The sequence below is a fragment of the Mustela nigripes genome, chromosome 2 (assembly GCF_022355385.1).
Source record: "Mustela nigripes isolate SB6536 chromosome 2, MUSNIG.SB6536, whole genome shotgun sequence".
Taxonomy (NCBI): domain Eukaryota; kingdom Metazoa; phylum Chordata; class Mammalia; order Carnivora; family Mustelidae; genus Mustela; species Mustela nigripes.
Window position 1 is genome coordinate 27080420 of NC_081558.1, and position 13221 is coordinate 27093640.

The 13221-nt window shown below is 35.0% G+C and overlaps 1 protein-coding gene across 4 annotated transcripts in view; it reads right to left on the reverse strand.

Annotated features, from left to right (window-relative positions):
* The window catches only part of CFAP20DC (CFAP20 domain containing), a 251615-nt gene that overhangs the window by 84537 nt on the left and 153857 nt on the right, over window positions 1–13221 (reverse strand). For 2 of the 4 annotated variants that reach the window (XM_059387860.1, XM_059387863.1), the window contains exons 8-12: window positions 11546–11682; window positions 10539–10701; window positions 8868–8984; window positions 7562–7681; window positions 4823–5154 (exon numbers count right to left, since the gene is read on the reverse strand). In XM_059387860.1, the coding sequence (XP_059243843.1) occupies window positions 4823–5154; window positions 7562–7681; window positions 8868–8984; window positions 10539–10701; window positions 11546–11682 (869 nt within the window). Of the gene's footprint in view, window positions 1–4822; window positions 5158–7561; window positions 7682–8867; window positions 8985–10538; window positions 10702–11545; window positions 11683–13221 lie in introns of all 4 variants that reach the window. The other 2 variants (XM_059387859.1, XM_059387861.1) reach the window with 2 other exon arrangements.

Genomic DNA, 13221 nt, shown 5'->3' on the forward strand with positions numbered 1-13221 from the left:
CCAGGCTCTTTGTACCACAACTTTAATGTTGAGCGAGTCAGGGTAGAGCTCTGTTTTAGCCTTTGTAAAAGTGGATGATTCTATTTATTTATATTTCAATTGATTTTTTAATTCAGTTCACTGTGAAAAGAAGTCTTATAGAACATTCTTAAAAGTTCTGTGGGAAAAAAAATGTCTGTAATAATTCAAACATACTTTTGATGGCAGTTTTGAATCTGTAATTGAGATTGAGTCAGCAGGAGTCTTTACTATTGTCCAATGTTTTAGTGACTAAATGCATGCACTGACAGCATCGTTTAGCTGGACATGGGCACTAGGGGACCAAAGAGATGATTAGAGGTATATACTTCCACTGTCAACTAAAAGGCACAATTATTTGCATAGACTTGGCTAAAGACGCTGGTCATAACAGAATGAAAAAAATCATTTCTTCTTTGAGGATAACAAGATTGACCACTCAAATGTATCTTAAAGGGCTTCCCTAACAACCATTCCCAAGAAGTATTTCTACTTCCACCTCTTGAATTTTATAGGAAACTATTAAAGTAATACAGTTCTTTCTGGATGACAAAGATAGTTGATAGTGGTATCATATAATGCATTTTACTAGTTTATAAAGAAAGAAAATGAGAAAGGAAGATGTAACTGCTTCTGACAAGTAACTAACCTGCAGCAGGCTTGATATTAAAGGGGTTGGACAAATTATTTTGTAAATATTTTTACTTCTAGTCAGTGATGCTCTACAGACAGATGAATAGCAGAAGTTAGAAGGACTCTATGGGGTGGGCAAACACCATCACATGACTATTTGGGGAAAATGATGACATTCTTAATTGTTTAAGACAGAAACATATTTTTCTTTAAGACTTCATACTCTTTTAGCTGATAACACTTTAAAGATTTCTTGTGGAAACTCCTATCCATAACCAAATATTTATCCACAAGATGTTTATCTACTAGCAGAAGCTGCAGAATGATATTCTAAGCAGACAGGAGTTTTAAAATCTTCTTTACCTGCATATAACAACGAAGAGCCAAGTCACAAGAACCAAGGGGCCTGTGACGTTTGCAGAGAGGAACAGAGCTTCACAAGATAGTAATAAAGATATAGAGCTGTGAACAGCCTTAAAAAAATTTCTCACCCAGAATAAATATTAAATCTGCCTGATAGGTTTAGAGGATGTTATGTTGTAATTCATTACATATAGAAACAAAACTGCAAGGCAATATATTCAAAATAAGAGTCCTTCCATTTTTTTCTAACACAGTTATTGACATTTAAAATTTTTAAAAGGCTACACAGAAATATAAGCAGCCTCAAGAGGAGTAAATAGTCTTTCTATTGTATGCATGTACATGTGTGTGAGAAAGTAATTCAAATTCACTAGTCAAGTATATGGGGTGAATGGTTTATAGACTAACCCAGAAATATAAACTATGTGGGGGAAAAAAATGCTATGAAACAGCTAAACTGCTGAGTGCCAGAAAAACAAAACAAAACAAAACAAAAAGCCTTCAAAGCAACAATGCAGGGAAAACTGAAGAGGAGGATTAAAAGGGTTCTTTTTACTTTGTTGTTGGTAAATTTCTCTTCTGCAGCCCTCCAAGGAGTTATTAGATGGAGAGAAGATCTGGAAGTGTCCTAGCTAATTTGATCTGAGTAGTCAAGTCCACATAATTCATGTCCAACTATGGATAATTTTTTGGCTTAATGTTCCAATCTGGATTGTGATACAGGACAAATTATCTGGCCTTGCAAATATGTACTTTAGTATGTGATACACAGCCAGAGCTTTGGGGAAAACATGATAGTATTTCTAGATGAAAAATTAAATTAGGGGACTAATAAAATATTAATATAAAGCTAACTATTTCAAGTTGTAAACCAGGCATATACTCAAAGCCATGTTGGGAATAACGGCATAAAATACAAAATAAGAGATAATAGAAAGAGGCTTTTTTTTTCCTTTCAGATGCTGGAATCGTGGGAAAGGCACTTTGTTTTAATAGCTTTCCTAGGATAATTCATTTTACCTGGTAGTCTTGAGTTTATAGCTATATATTTCCATAGTGTGCTTTTCAAATAAGAAGTACAAACTAAAAATTAATTGAGTATCAGGAATATTAGTATACATGGCTGCCTAGGGAATAAAATATATAGTAAAGCAAAGACTAAGACAAGAGCAAATGCGAAAAAAAAAAAGAAAACTCATACTTTTGAGGCTCTTATACTATGAAGAGCTCAGATGTGAATTAATGATGAGGAACTTAAATTTCAAAATCAATGTATCACTGAAAGCTTATTTTAATTAGCTTTTACTATTTTATGTATACTTTTCCTCTAGCTATCACGATAACATTTGATTTTTCATAGATTACAGGCTATAGAATATATCTGATTTCCCTTTAAAAATACTCAATGGTTGGCCATCAAATGAAGTCTTTCACTACAAGTTAAAACTTCAAGCATAGTAAGTAATGTAATTATCCTTGTTCGTCCACCATTATTTTTAACATGACATTGTTTTCCTTAAGTATAATTCTGCTACTCTAAGGATATAACATTCTAAAATAACGCAACCAAGAGTAAGGATGCCTAAATTAACTAAACTGATTTTTCTTCAAAGACTGTATGTAAATAAACATTTAAATAGCTAATCTGATTTCCCATTGACTTACACAATTAATAAATGAAATAAGTAATCCTAAGGAGAAGAAATTACTAAATAAAAAAGCTCCCTAAAGACTAATTTGATCACCATAAATTCTAGAACTTCTTTAAGTGAAACCCAACATTTTTTGTTGGTCTGTTTTCTGTTTCATGGTTTGTATATTGTTTTTGCCTCTAACAATAAACCCCAAATGGCAAGGCTTCTGCCCTTCTCTCTGGCTGCCACTCTTAGCGGGCTCCATCCAGCTAAAGGTGGGCCAGGACAGGTGTTAGCCATGAGATGGTCCCAGTATAGACTCTAGCCCTATGCTACTAGTCATTTTGGTGGTCTTGGCTCACGGGTGCCCAGATAGCTATGCCACTCAGAATTTGGGTAATACATGGTATATTTATTTTCAATTTCATGTAGTTGGTAATTAGAATTTGTCTGCATAATAAATGGCGAAGGATGTCAGAAGTAGAGTAGCTGGTAGCAGAAGACAGCACACCAAGTGATAACAAATTAAAATATTCAGAATAGTATTCTTTATTTTCCCATGAAGCTCTATTGTTTCTTGTCAAGTTCCTCATCTCATGATATTTAAAGGGCAGTTTCTCGTAAAAAGTTTCCTCAAACTTTTCCAGGGAAGGAACTAACATTTCCCACTTGCCTTGAAATTTCCACCATTAAAGGAATGCTTTTGGTTTAGGTCTGAAAGATGGTGCAATGCATATGGGAAGGGGATGGACTATCCCATTAATGAAATGGTATGAATTAATTTATCAGATTAGCCTATTCACACTGTAGAAGAATTGACAGCTGGGATGGAGGCAGTAGTAGATGCTGAAGGCCAATGTCTATTTTAGTTTTTATATCTTAATGTCATTCAGGGTGAAAGGGATGAAGATGTCCAGAGCAACATTTAAAATGTTGGCATTGAAAGTACTACTTAGGCATAAAGGGATGTGTAGTAGGTTTATGTTTGTTACGACTAATAGTTTCACTACGCTCAGAAGGCAAAGATATTATAAAAAGAAGGATTTCCCCATGCACCTTGCTATGGAAACTCATTAAAAGTTGCAAAAAACCATAATTACTGCCTGAACAATTTCATCATATTCTCAACTGTCTCTGAAGGTAGGAGCAATGAACCTTATCTATATCCTGCTGTCCAAGGGGGATCCTTGATCAGTTATAATTATTAAAAAATTTTTTTGTAAGTATATACAAAAAGTTATTCTAATTATTATTACATAATAATTAAATTAGTATATAATTTGCTATATTTATATTTATTACCTATAAGTAATTTATAATTTAATTTTGACATATAAATGGTTTGTATAATTTTACAAAACCATAACTTGACTATAACCTGCTTTTAAGATAACTATTTTCCACAGAATATAGGGATGCCTATCATTAAAGAACAAAGCTGAAGGAATTTCACAAATAAATTCATTTTGTATGAGGGAAAAGAGTCCTCCTAATACATCAAGTTTAAAACAAACGTCTCAGAACTACTTTCTGTTTGGTTCATAACAAGTTTTTCTTTAAACTTTATGTGAATTTACTAGTTTATAAACTATATTTGTATTCTAAATAATTGTGAACAGAAAACCTAGGGTAAGACAAGTCCCAGCACTAATCCATGATTCATTATCTATACTTTAATTGGCACAACTCTTGAAATTCCGGGACCATATGGAAAATAATGAGTCCTAATAGGTCTAAGGTGGAGGGATGGCAGGGGAGTGAGAAAGCCAGAAAGCCGTCAATTCAGAGTGCTTAGCCACTGTGGCAGTCTCCCCAGAGAGCTAGAACAATGTGTTCTCAGTGTTTTACTGGTCTCTCCATCATATTACTAAACCGCATGTTATTTCTCTCACTCTATGAAACAAAAAATAAAATGAGAAAACAAAAAGAACCTCAAAACTGGTTTTCAATTAAAAATGAAATTTTTAAAAATGAAATTGGCTGACTGTTAATAAAAAAGGCAGCAATATGGAGTTTCCATAACAACCTGCGGCAACTGTCGACTGACATGCAATCTGCTGCCTTTTTATAAATAGCAGCTGATTCCCCCTCTTTCGTCTCAACTAGTTTTAGTGCTCATCGGAGCTAATGGAACAACTGTGCTATAAAACGACTTCACTCATCAAGCAGTGTACCTCTTCGCTGCTGTCACGGCCGTAAAAATCCTCCTCCGATTCAGTGTCTCTCCTTGTCAGGCTGGTATCCTCTTTTAGATCCAGAATAAATGGGCACCCCTCTGGGGACGTGTTCTGAGTTTTTCCATGAGGCGCTGATCGTGGTCTTGATGAAAAGGTGAAAATGTCCTTCGGGACAACCTGGGTTTCCTCTGCCAGTTGGCCATGTTCACTTTCCTTGCTGGCCTCCAGCCACATGTGTGAAGCGTGGCAGGAGTCTTCATCCAGGAGAGACTGTCTGCTGGATGCCAAATGGGAAATGCGATCATCATTTTCAGGAAATATCCACTCATCTGCTGACATTGGGGAAAGATGACAAAAATTAGAGGAGTGTTCCATCAGTGTTCTATTAAGGCAGGTAGTTAGGTTAAAATTTCTTGGGTTGCAACTGAGATTTATCAAATAATGCAGAAGCCAACGAATGCAATTTATCCACCATCTTGTAACCTGCTGAACATTTAACTCATAGATCAGTGCCTAAAGCTACGGGCAACTCATTTGCACTTCTCGGTCTGAGTTGAAACACTGGCCAGGAAATTTATAAGTCTGAAATAATTATCACCTGTCTTGCAGCAAGTTCTTCATAGCAGTCTCATTAATTTGACATTCCATGGGGGGAGGAAATCTTCCAAGTTTAAAAGGGTTTGAGTTACTAATATCTTCTTTTAACTGCACGAGGGCGGAATATTTAACAAGTTTCTTTAAATAAAATAACTGGGCATTGTTTGGGTTACAAATCATGGAGGAGAGGAAACCATGAAAAGGTTAACAGGGTTTTCCTCTCCATTCCACTGACTGAAACAGGACAGTTCATAGACTTAACTGAACAGACTTTTCCAGTAATAGAAAATCCACAGAAATATTTGTTAATGTGATGGGTGAAAAAGATCTTTAATTATAGCAGAGAATGTTTTGATATATAAATCTTTTTGTATATTATTTGTTTTGGTTAAAAATACTCTAAACTACCCCTGGGATATATTTTAACCAAAACTATAAAAAAATTCTGAACTTTAAAAATTTTTTGAAATTTAGTTGACACATGTTTTGTTAGTTTCAGATGTACAACACAGTAAAAAGATTTTAATCTTTCATACAACATTGAGATAGATTTTTATAACTACGATCCAGGCAAATGTAGCAGACAAATATTAAAATGATTGTCATTAAAAGCATGCTTATTTTCTTTAGAATGACAGCAGGAAAAGGTTGCACTTTCTCAACTTAGTCTATTTTCCTTAAAATTTACTTTTTTTGAGCACTATGACAATGGTGAAAATCTTACAAAAAATCGGTGTTCAGGAGAACCAAAGTGGACATGGTAATTTTACTCTGACTCTTGAATCCTGCTCTATTTAACTTCACAAGAAAAGTAACCAAGAGACATCTAAGATTTGCTGACTTGAAACTCTAAAACCTCCAGTACCAAAGCAACAAACAAAAAGACCTTTAATAAAAATAATATTAATGGCACAAATAAAATCGTATTCATCATAATGTATTTGTTTCTAAAGACTACCATTATATAATAGAACTTGCTTATAAAAAGGGTAACAAATGTACATTTCTTAGGGAAAATCTGAAAGGGACAAGGCTTTCACATTTTCTGTAGGTAAGTGGCCTACAGCTGGCCGAATCTACATCATTGGACCACATTCAACTGTGGAAGGTCCGGAGTCAGTGTACCATTAGCGGGTGAAATAAACAGATTCAATGGGCTGTCCTCTTTTGGACAGCAAATCCTATTGCATGGTGCTAAGCATAGAGCAGGTGTTTTGTAAACACAGTATATGCTTTATCAATAAATAAATGTTGAAAAAGATTATAAAAACCAATGGGCTGCATTACCTACATGGATTTAGAAAGAAAATTGGAGGAAAAGATACTGGGAATCTTCATTTTGCAATTCAACAACTTGTATGACCTATGGTCAAACCTATTATTAACTGTCAAAAAGTCAAGGTAAAAGGAGTCTTTCTACACCAAATCAACTCTAATTATCTCACCACCACATGCTTTTTTGGAATTTGTAGTTTTACCTCAAGTATTTCCATATCAATTGTAATGAATAATTTGGTATGTTTTCTTAGGAAAATATGTAAATTACTGTGTAATCACAATATTGCAGCAAACAAGATAAATGCAAGAATGATCACCTAAACATCTAATTAGTTTTTCTACACAGTCAGATTTATGCTAGAGACACTAATTGCGCCTAACATTTTAATGAAGGTTTCAACATTGCATAAATAAGACTGACAAACTACAAACAATTTTCATTTATTTTCCTTTTTCTCTTGCTCAAAAACAATTCGCCTTTGTAAAAGTACCACACACCTGCTAGGGAAGATACGTTGATGGGCTCAATGCTCTACTCTACGCTCCAACCATCTCCATTATAAAGAGGACTGGAGACTTGCAACAATAGGTTATCTTTGGGGATGGTGACAATGTCCTGTGAAAACTTCAGTTTCAACTTTCCTTCTGCATGATAACTGGTGGATTGAAACTTGGAAATAAAAATGCCCTTTCATCCATTAAAGTCTGAGATGCAACTGGGGTTAAAAGGAGATTTATCACAAAATGATAGATATTAGCAAATGACTGTATCACAACTTCTCAAAATGACTGGGTTTGAAGTGCTAAACATATTGATATTTCATCAATTATTAACAATTAAAGTGCACTGAAAGTGCCAACCTGTTTGATCGGGAGACTGCAGTGCTGGAGAGCTGGGGTTCATCTCTGTGCTTTGTTGGGACCCGCTGTTGAGGGCAACTGTTGCTTTATCTTCATTCCTCTTATTTCCTGAAGAACTGCCTTTATTGGGATAAATATTTTCCACGATGTTATTTCTTTTGATTTTTATTCATTTGGAAGAATGCTAATAACATGGTGTGCTTTTCTACATGATTATTGAAGAATACCTTAAAGGTCGTAATATAGACTATCTGCAGTTCTTTTCTTTTCCACTAGAATGTTTCAAAGATGAACTCAGCTGCATTTTTGTAGAGGGTCATCTTTGAATTCCTTGATATTTGCATGGGGGCATTTTAGATTTAAGTTTTACAATATGCAATAAAAGGAATTCTATCACCCATATTATTTTCCCTTTGGTTCCACATAAAACAGAATGTGTTTTTTTTACATTACAGTTCTTACATAACCTGACTCAAAATTTTAAACCAAGCACTTTCCTTAAGCATTTTAAGAAAATGGACACAGAATTAACTTTTCTATTATTTTATGAAAATAACATGAATCCTAACAAACTGAATTTCAGCCTAAGAACCCTACATTTTTGAGAAATTATGTTAACAGATGCGTACATGATATACTTTGGGCTTGACTCAGGATAGATTAATGAATGTGCAGACAGATCTATATTTAAATGCCTCAAATCCAATATTCAAAGGGATAACTATAATAAAAGTAATTTTTAATTATAAAACTAATGCTTTATTGGTTGTGAATACTTGAAATTTTAACCTACACTCTATTAGCATGGAGTCTAAAGGGAGAGACAGCAAATGTTAAACACACACACACACACTCTCCCCTATATCTCAGATATATATATCTCAGATAAATATATCTGAAATATATTTGAAATATTTGAAAAGGGCCCAGTTTAAAAAGGAGATACATATGAAACATGAAAAATTATGAGTTAAGTTCAATTTTAGTGAAGTCTGCAGGCAGGAACCTCCTCTATCAAATTTGGGCTGTTTCTAAAAAACAATAATTTAAGCTTATTCAGCCTTTGAGAGGAGAAGTAGGGAAGTCCTTTACTTCTGAGGTGCTGTCTGTTTAATCCAGCAAGTCTCTGTTAGGGCTCTAGAGCAATTCTATTGCAGAAAATTTGACTTCCATAATCCCTGTAGAAAAGACATTTATATTTTAAATGAATTGGTTTGTAATCCTTTGAAATTTACAACCTGCAGAGAGAGATTCCATTGCTCTGAATAATATACAGATATAAGATAGTATTGAATTAGTGCCATACCGCTGTGTGCCTCTGTCCTTTCTCTGCTGGTGCTTTTTAACCGTAATCTTCTCCTGTTATTATTCTTATCTGCTGATGGTTCTTGAGGGGGATGTGGATGCATAATATGTAGATCGGCTGGTACATTTCATATCAATGAACAAAAGGCAAAAACAAAAAGTACTATATGGTCTGAAATAACTCAGTAAATATAATTGTAGCTATAATGAGAATGTTCAGGTATCATTGTGGCATCACATAAATCTGTATCAAAATCACAACTTATTCTTTCACGGGAAATAGGTAATTATTCCTATTCCATTATTGGGATCATATCTTTTGAAATTACTGAGACATTTTATGCATGTAATCTAACCTTACAGAGAGCAACAGGTAATATGGTTAATTATACATACACTATATTAAGAAATACAAAAAAATGAAACTGATCACTAATACAGAAAAATAATTGCTTCATTTGAAAGAGAAAGTTGGTAAGTATAATTCATAAACAGCTTGGAAGGTAGTTTCCAAAAGAATCCTGGAGAACTGTGATCACACCTGGAAAAGAATTCTTAAATGTACTTTAACTGCATAATAATCATCATAATAATTAACAGCATTCATAGCAGCATCTAATATTTATGTAATGCTTTACTTCTTGGCACAATATGATGTGCTTGACTGGTTTTTCTTGTTGAATCCTCACAATGACCCTTTGAAGCAATCACTGTTTATTACTACTACTAGGGCCAGTAGCAATTTTATCCACATTTTACAGATGAGGAAACTGAGGCCCACAGGGTTTAGGAATTTTGATCAAGTCTTACAGATGGTGATAGAGCTGGGACTGAACATCTGTGGCATTTACATACTTCTCTCAGTTTTGTGCTATATGAGAAATATAGTCTGTAGTTATCATTAATCTCTAAATCAAATAAAATGAACCCAAATGCCTTCCTTTCCAACTCTCACGAAAGTCAGACATGCAAGGATGGAAAAATTACAGTGAGTGGTAAGACTTTGGTACTGGTCTCAATTCTTTCCAGTGATTGCAAATTGCAAATCACTTTACCTCTCTGTTAGCCATGAACCCTCAATCTACAAAATGGAATAAAAATCTTTTCCTCACCAACAGGGTTCTCTGTGCATCAATAGGAGAAAATAAAAAGCACTTTACAAGTGGAAGAGATTAACTAAAAGATAAAATTAAGAAAATTTAAAACACACGTAAAGTTCCCCAAATCTAGTTAATTATAGAATGCTATGTTAGTTCCTCACCAGTCATCATAAAATAAAAATGCAGGATACTATGGCAATTTGAAATAATGGAATAAAGAGACTATAAAGAGAATTGAAAGTTGGGGCGCCTGAGTGGCTTGGTCAGGTTAAGCATTCAACTCTTGATCTTAGCTCAGGTCTTGATCTCAGGGTCGTGAGTTCAAGCCCCACATAGCCTACAATAAACAAACAAAGAAATAAAGTATTAAAAAAAGAGAGAGAGAACGATAGGTTCCAGAACAGAATATATGTATAAGAATTTTAAACAGATTTCAATATCCACCATCTTATTCATTTTTAAATGATAATTCTCTGGATGTGAAGATCTAATCAAGAATTAGACTTCAAATTTATCTTCACAGGAACATTTCTATTTTCCTCTAGCTGTTGGCACTTATGCATGAGTCTTACCACGAACAGGTATGGTCTGCTTTATTTGGTGAATATTTTCTTTATCTGCTTGCTCCTCAGACTCCGGCATCAGTGAGGCTGACATCTCTGCACTGCTGACACAGTCCTCGGCCACAGACTGTTGGCCTGATCGGTTATTTTTGGACCCAATGGATCTTACGGTCTGTAAGGGAGAGGAATTAATCTGCACATCTTATAATACAGGAATTGCACTTATTTTCTGTAGAATTTACAGATACTAATAATATTTGGACAAATAAAAAGTGAGAAAAGAAACTAGAGGAAATGAGAAGGTTAGAAAGTTGGTGGAGAGGGACATTATATCAGAAAATTAGAAAGAAATGGAAGGAGAAATATAATGTGAGACAAAACAGAAGACAAACAAGTCTTCTAGACACATAAATTAAAATGTGCTTATACTCCATCTTTAGTAGGTAGGAGTTAAAACTGAAAATCATGTGTCAGACATTCAGAGGAAATTAAAAATAAAAATATAACATTTGAGAATCTGTTTGTTGTAAGGTATCTGGTGAAGATCTGACTCCTTTTTTATTTTTCTTTTTTAGAAATATTTTATTTATTCATGAGAGGCAGGGGCAGAGGGAAAAGTAGGCTCCCTGCAGGGAGCTTGATGTGGGACTTGGGATCCCAGCACCCTGGGATCATGACCTGATCCAAAGGCAGCTGCTTAACCAAATGAGCCACTCAGGGACCCTGATCTAACTCTTTGACAGAGACCACAAAATGTGTTCACATATATTTGCCTTTAAGTTTTGTTAACATATTTGATCAAAAGAATACTCAGAAATGTTAACTGTGTTGACATGACAAAAATAGAACAGTTTGAGTTCTTTTAAAATCCAGAATCTCTGTTCCAAATTTATTCAAGTCTTCTGCTTTGGGCATATCCCCCCCCCCCCCCCCCCCCTTCCGGTGCACTGTGAAAAAAAAAAACCCTTCTCCCATGCCCCTCATGCTGAGACAAGCTCTTCAGACCTTGCTCTTACCTCAGTGGATATTCTCATGTTATTCCTTCTTCCAGAGAGTGGAGGTGGTCCCAGAACTCTGGATCCAAAGGCGATATGACAAACATCTTGATTTTTACTGTTGCGCACATTACCTGTTCCCTTGTTAATGAACTGATCTGTTTTGTTCAAAAAGGAAATAATAGTCCATTAATGGACATCATGACAAACACCATGTTGCAATGTTTCTGAAAGTACAATACAGGTATCCTGTGATCTGAATCCTCCTTCTCCACTACAGGGCACCTAGAAAAAATTCAGATACTGGAGCCCAGTATCAGATCTACTAGGTCCGTAGAATTAGAATCTTGGGAAAGTGCAATAGTAATCTATAATTTTAACAAATTCCCCTTAATGGTTCTTATGCTATCATTTGAGAAACACAAATGCCACAAATATTCTTCCTCAGAGAGAGAGAAAAGAAAAGAAAGAAAAGCTACTAAAAAATACATCTTATTTTCTCTTTAAGGAAATAATTAAAAAAAAAAATATTTAACTCAATTAACAAACATGTGGTTGATCACTCTTAAGCATTTCCTAGAAGTTTTTAGTGACACAAAATTGGTAAGATAGATCACTTGTCCTCAAAGGAGGGGATAGTAAAAGTAAACAGGTAATCATAACATAAAGCAGAGCAGTGGAAATTCAGAAAAGTGACCTCTTGTTCCTCAAAAAATTAAAAATAGAATTACCCTATAATCCAGTAATCACACTACTGGATATTTACCTCTAAAATACAAAAACACTAATTGGAAAGCATTCCATGTACTTCTATGTTTATTGCAGCACTATTTACAATAGCCAAACTATGGGAGCAGCCCAAGTGTTCAGTGATAGATGAACAGATGAAGAAGAAGTGGTACATATATATAATGGAATATTTAGCCATAAAAAGAATGAAATCTTGCCATTAGCAAGGACATGGATGGAGCTAGGGAGTATAATATGAAATGAAACAAGTCAGAAACAAGTATGATCTTATTCATCTCGTGGAATTTAAGAGGCAAAACAAAAAAAGAGAGAGGGACAACCAAGAAACAGACTCTTAACTCTAGAACAAACTCATGGTTACCAGATGAGAGGCAGGTGGCAGGAAGGGTGAAATAGGGGGTAGGGAGTACACTTACCATGATGGGGAAAAAAAAAAAAAAAAGAAAAGAGTAAGTGACTTCTTGAATGGACCGAATGACTGATGATATTTCAGGGATAAAAGATGTAGGGTACACAGAGAAAAGAAAGAGTGGGTAGGGTATACTTGGGGGGAAAAATAAAATTGCCAGTTTAGCTGGAAGGATGGGTTTGGGTCACAATGAAAACAACCTTAAACTGTTAGGAGCCTATTCTAAATTTGACAGATGATAGGGTATCACTGAAAATTTGGGGGGAGAAAGAGAACAAACTGGTAGCACCTTCAGGATAAGGCAGGTATGCTTTACCAAACCTTACTGCTTTTCCCTTCTGGGCACACAGCTATATTACATTTCTGAGCCTTCCCTGCAGTTATATGGGTCATGTGACTGATATCTTATTAATGAGACCTGAGAAGTGAAATGTGAGAAGGGTGAGCTACTTCCTGGCCCCTAAAACCTCCCACATAATCCCCCATACTCTCTCTTCCTGCATCTCTTGACAAGATGCAGAAGATTCAGGGGAGGGCT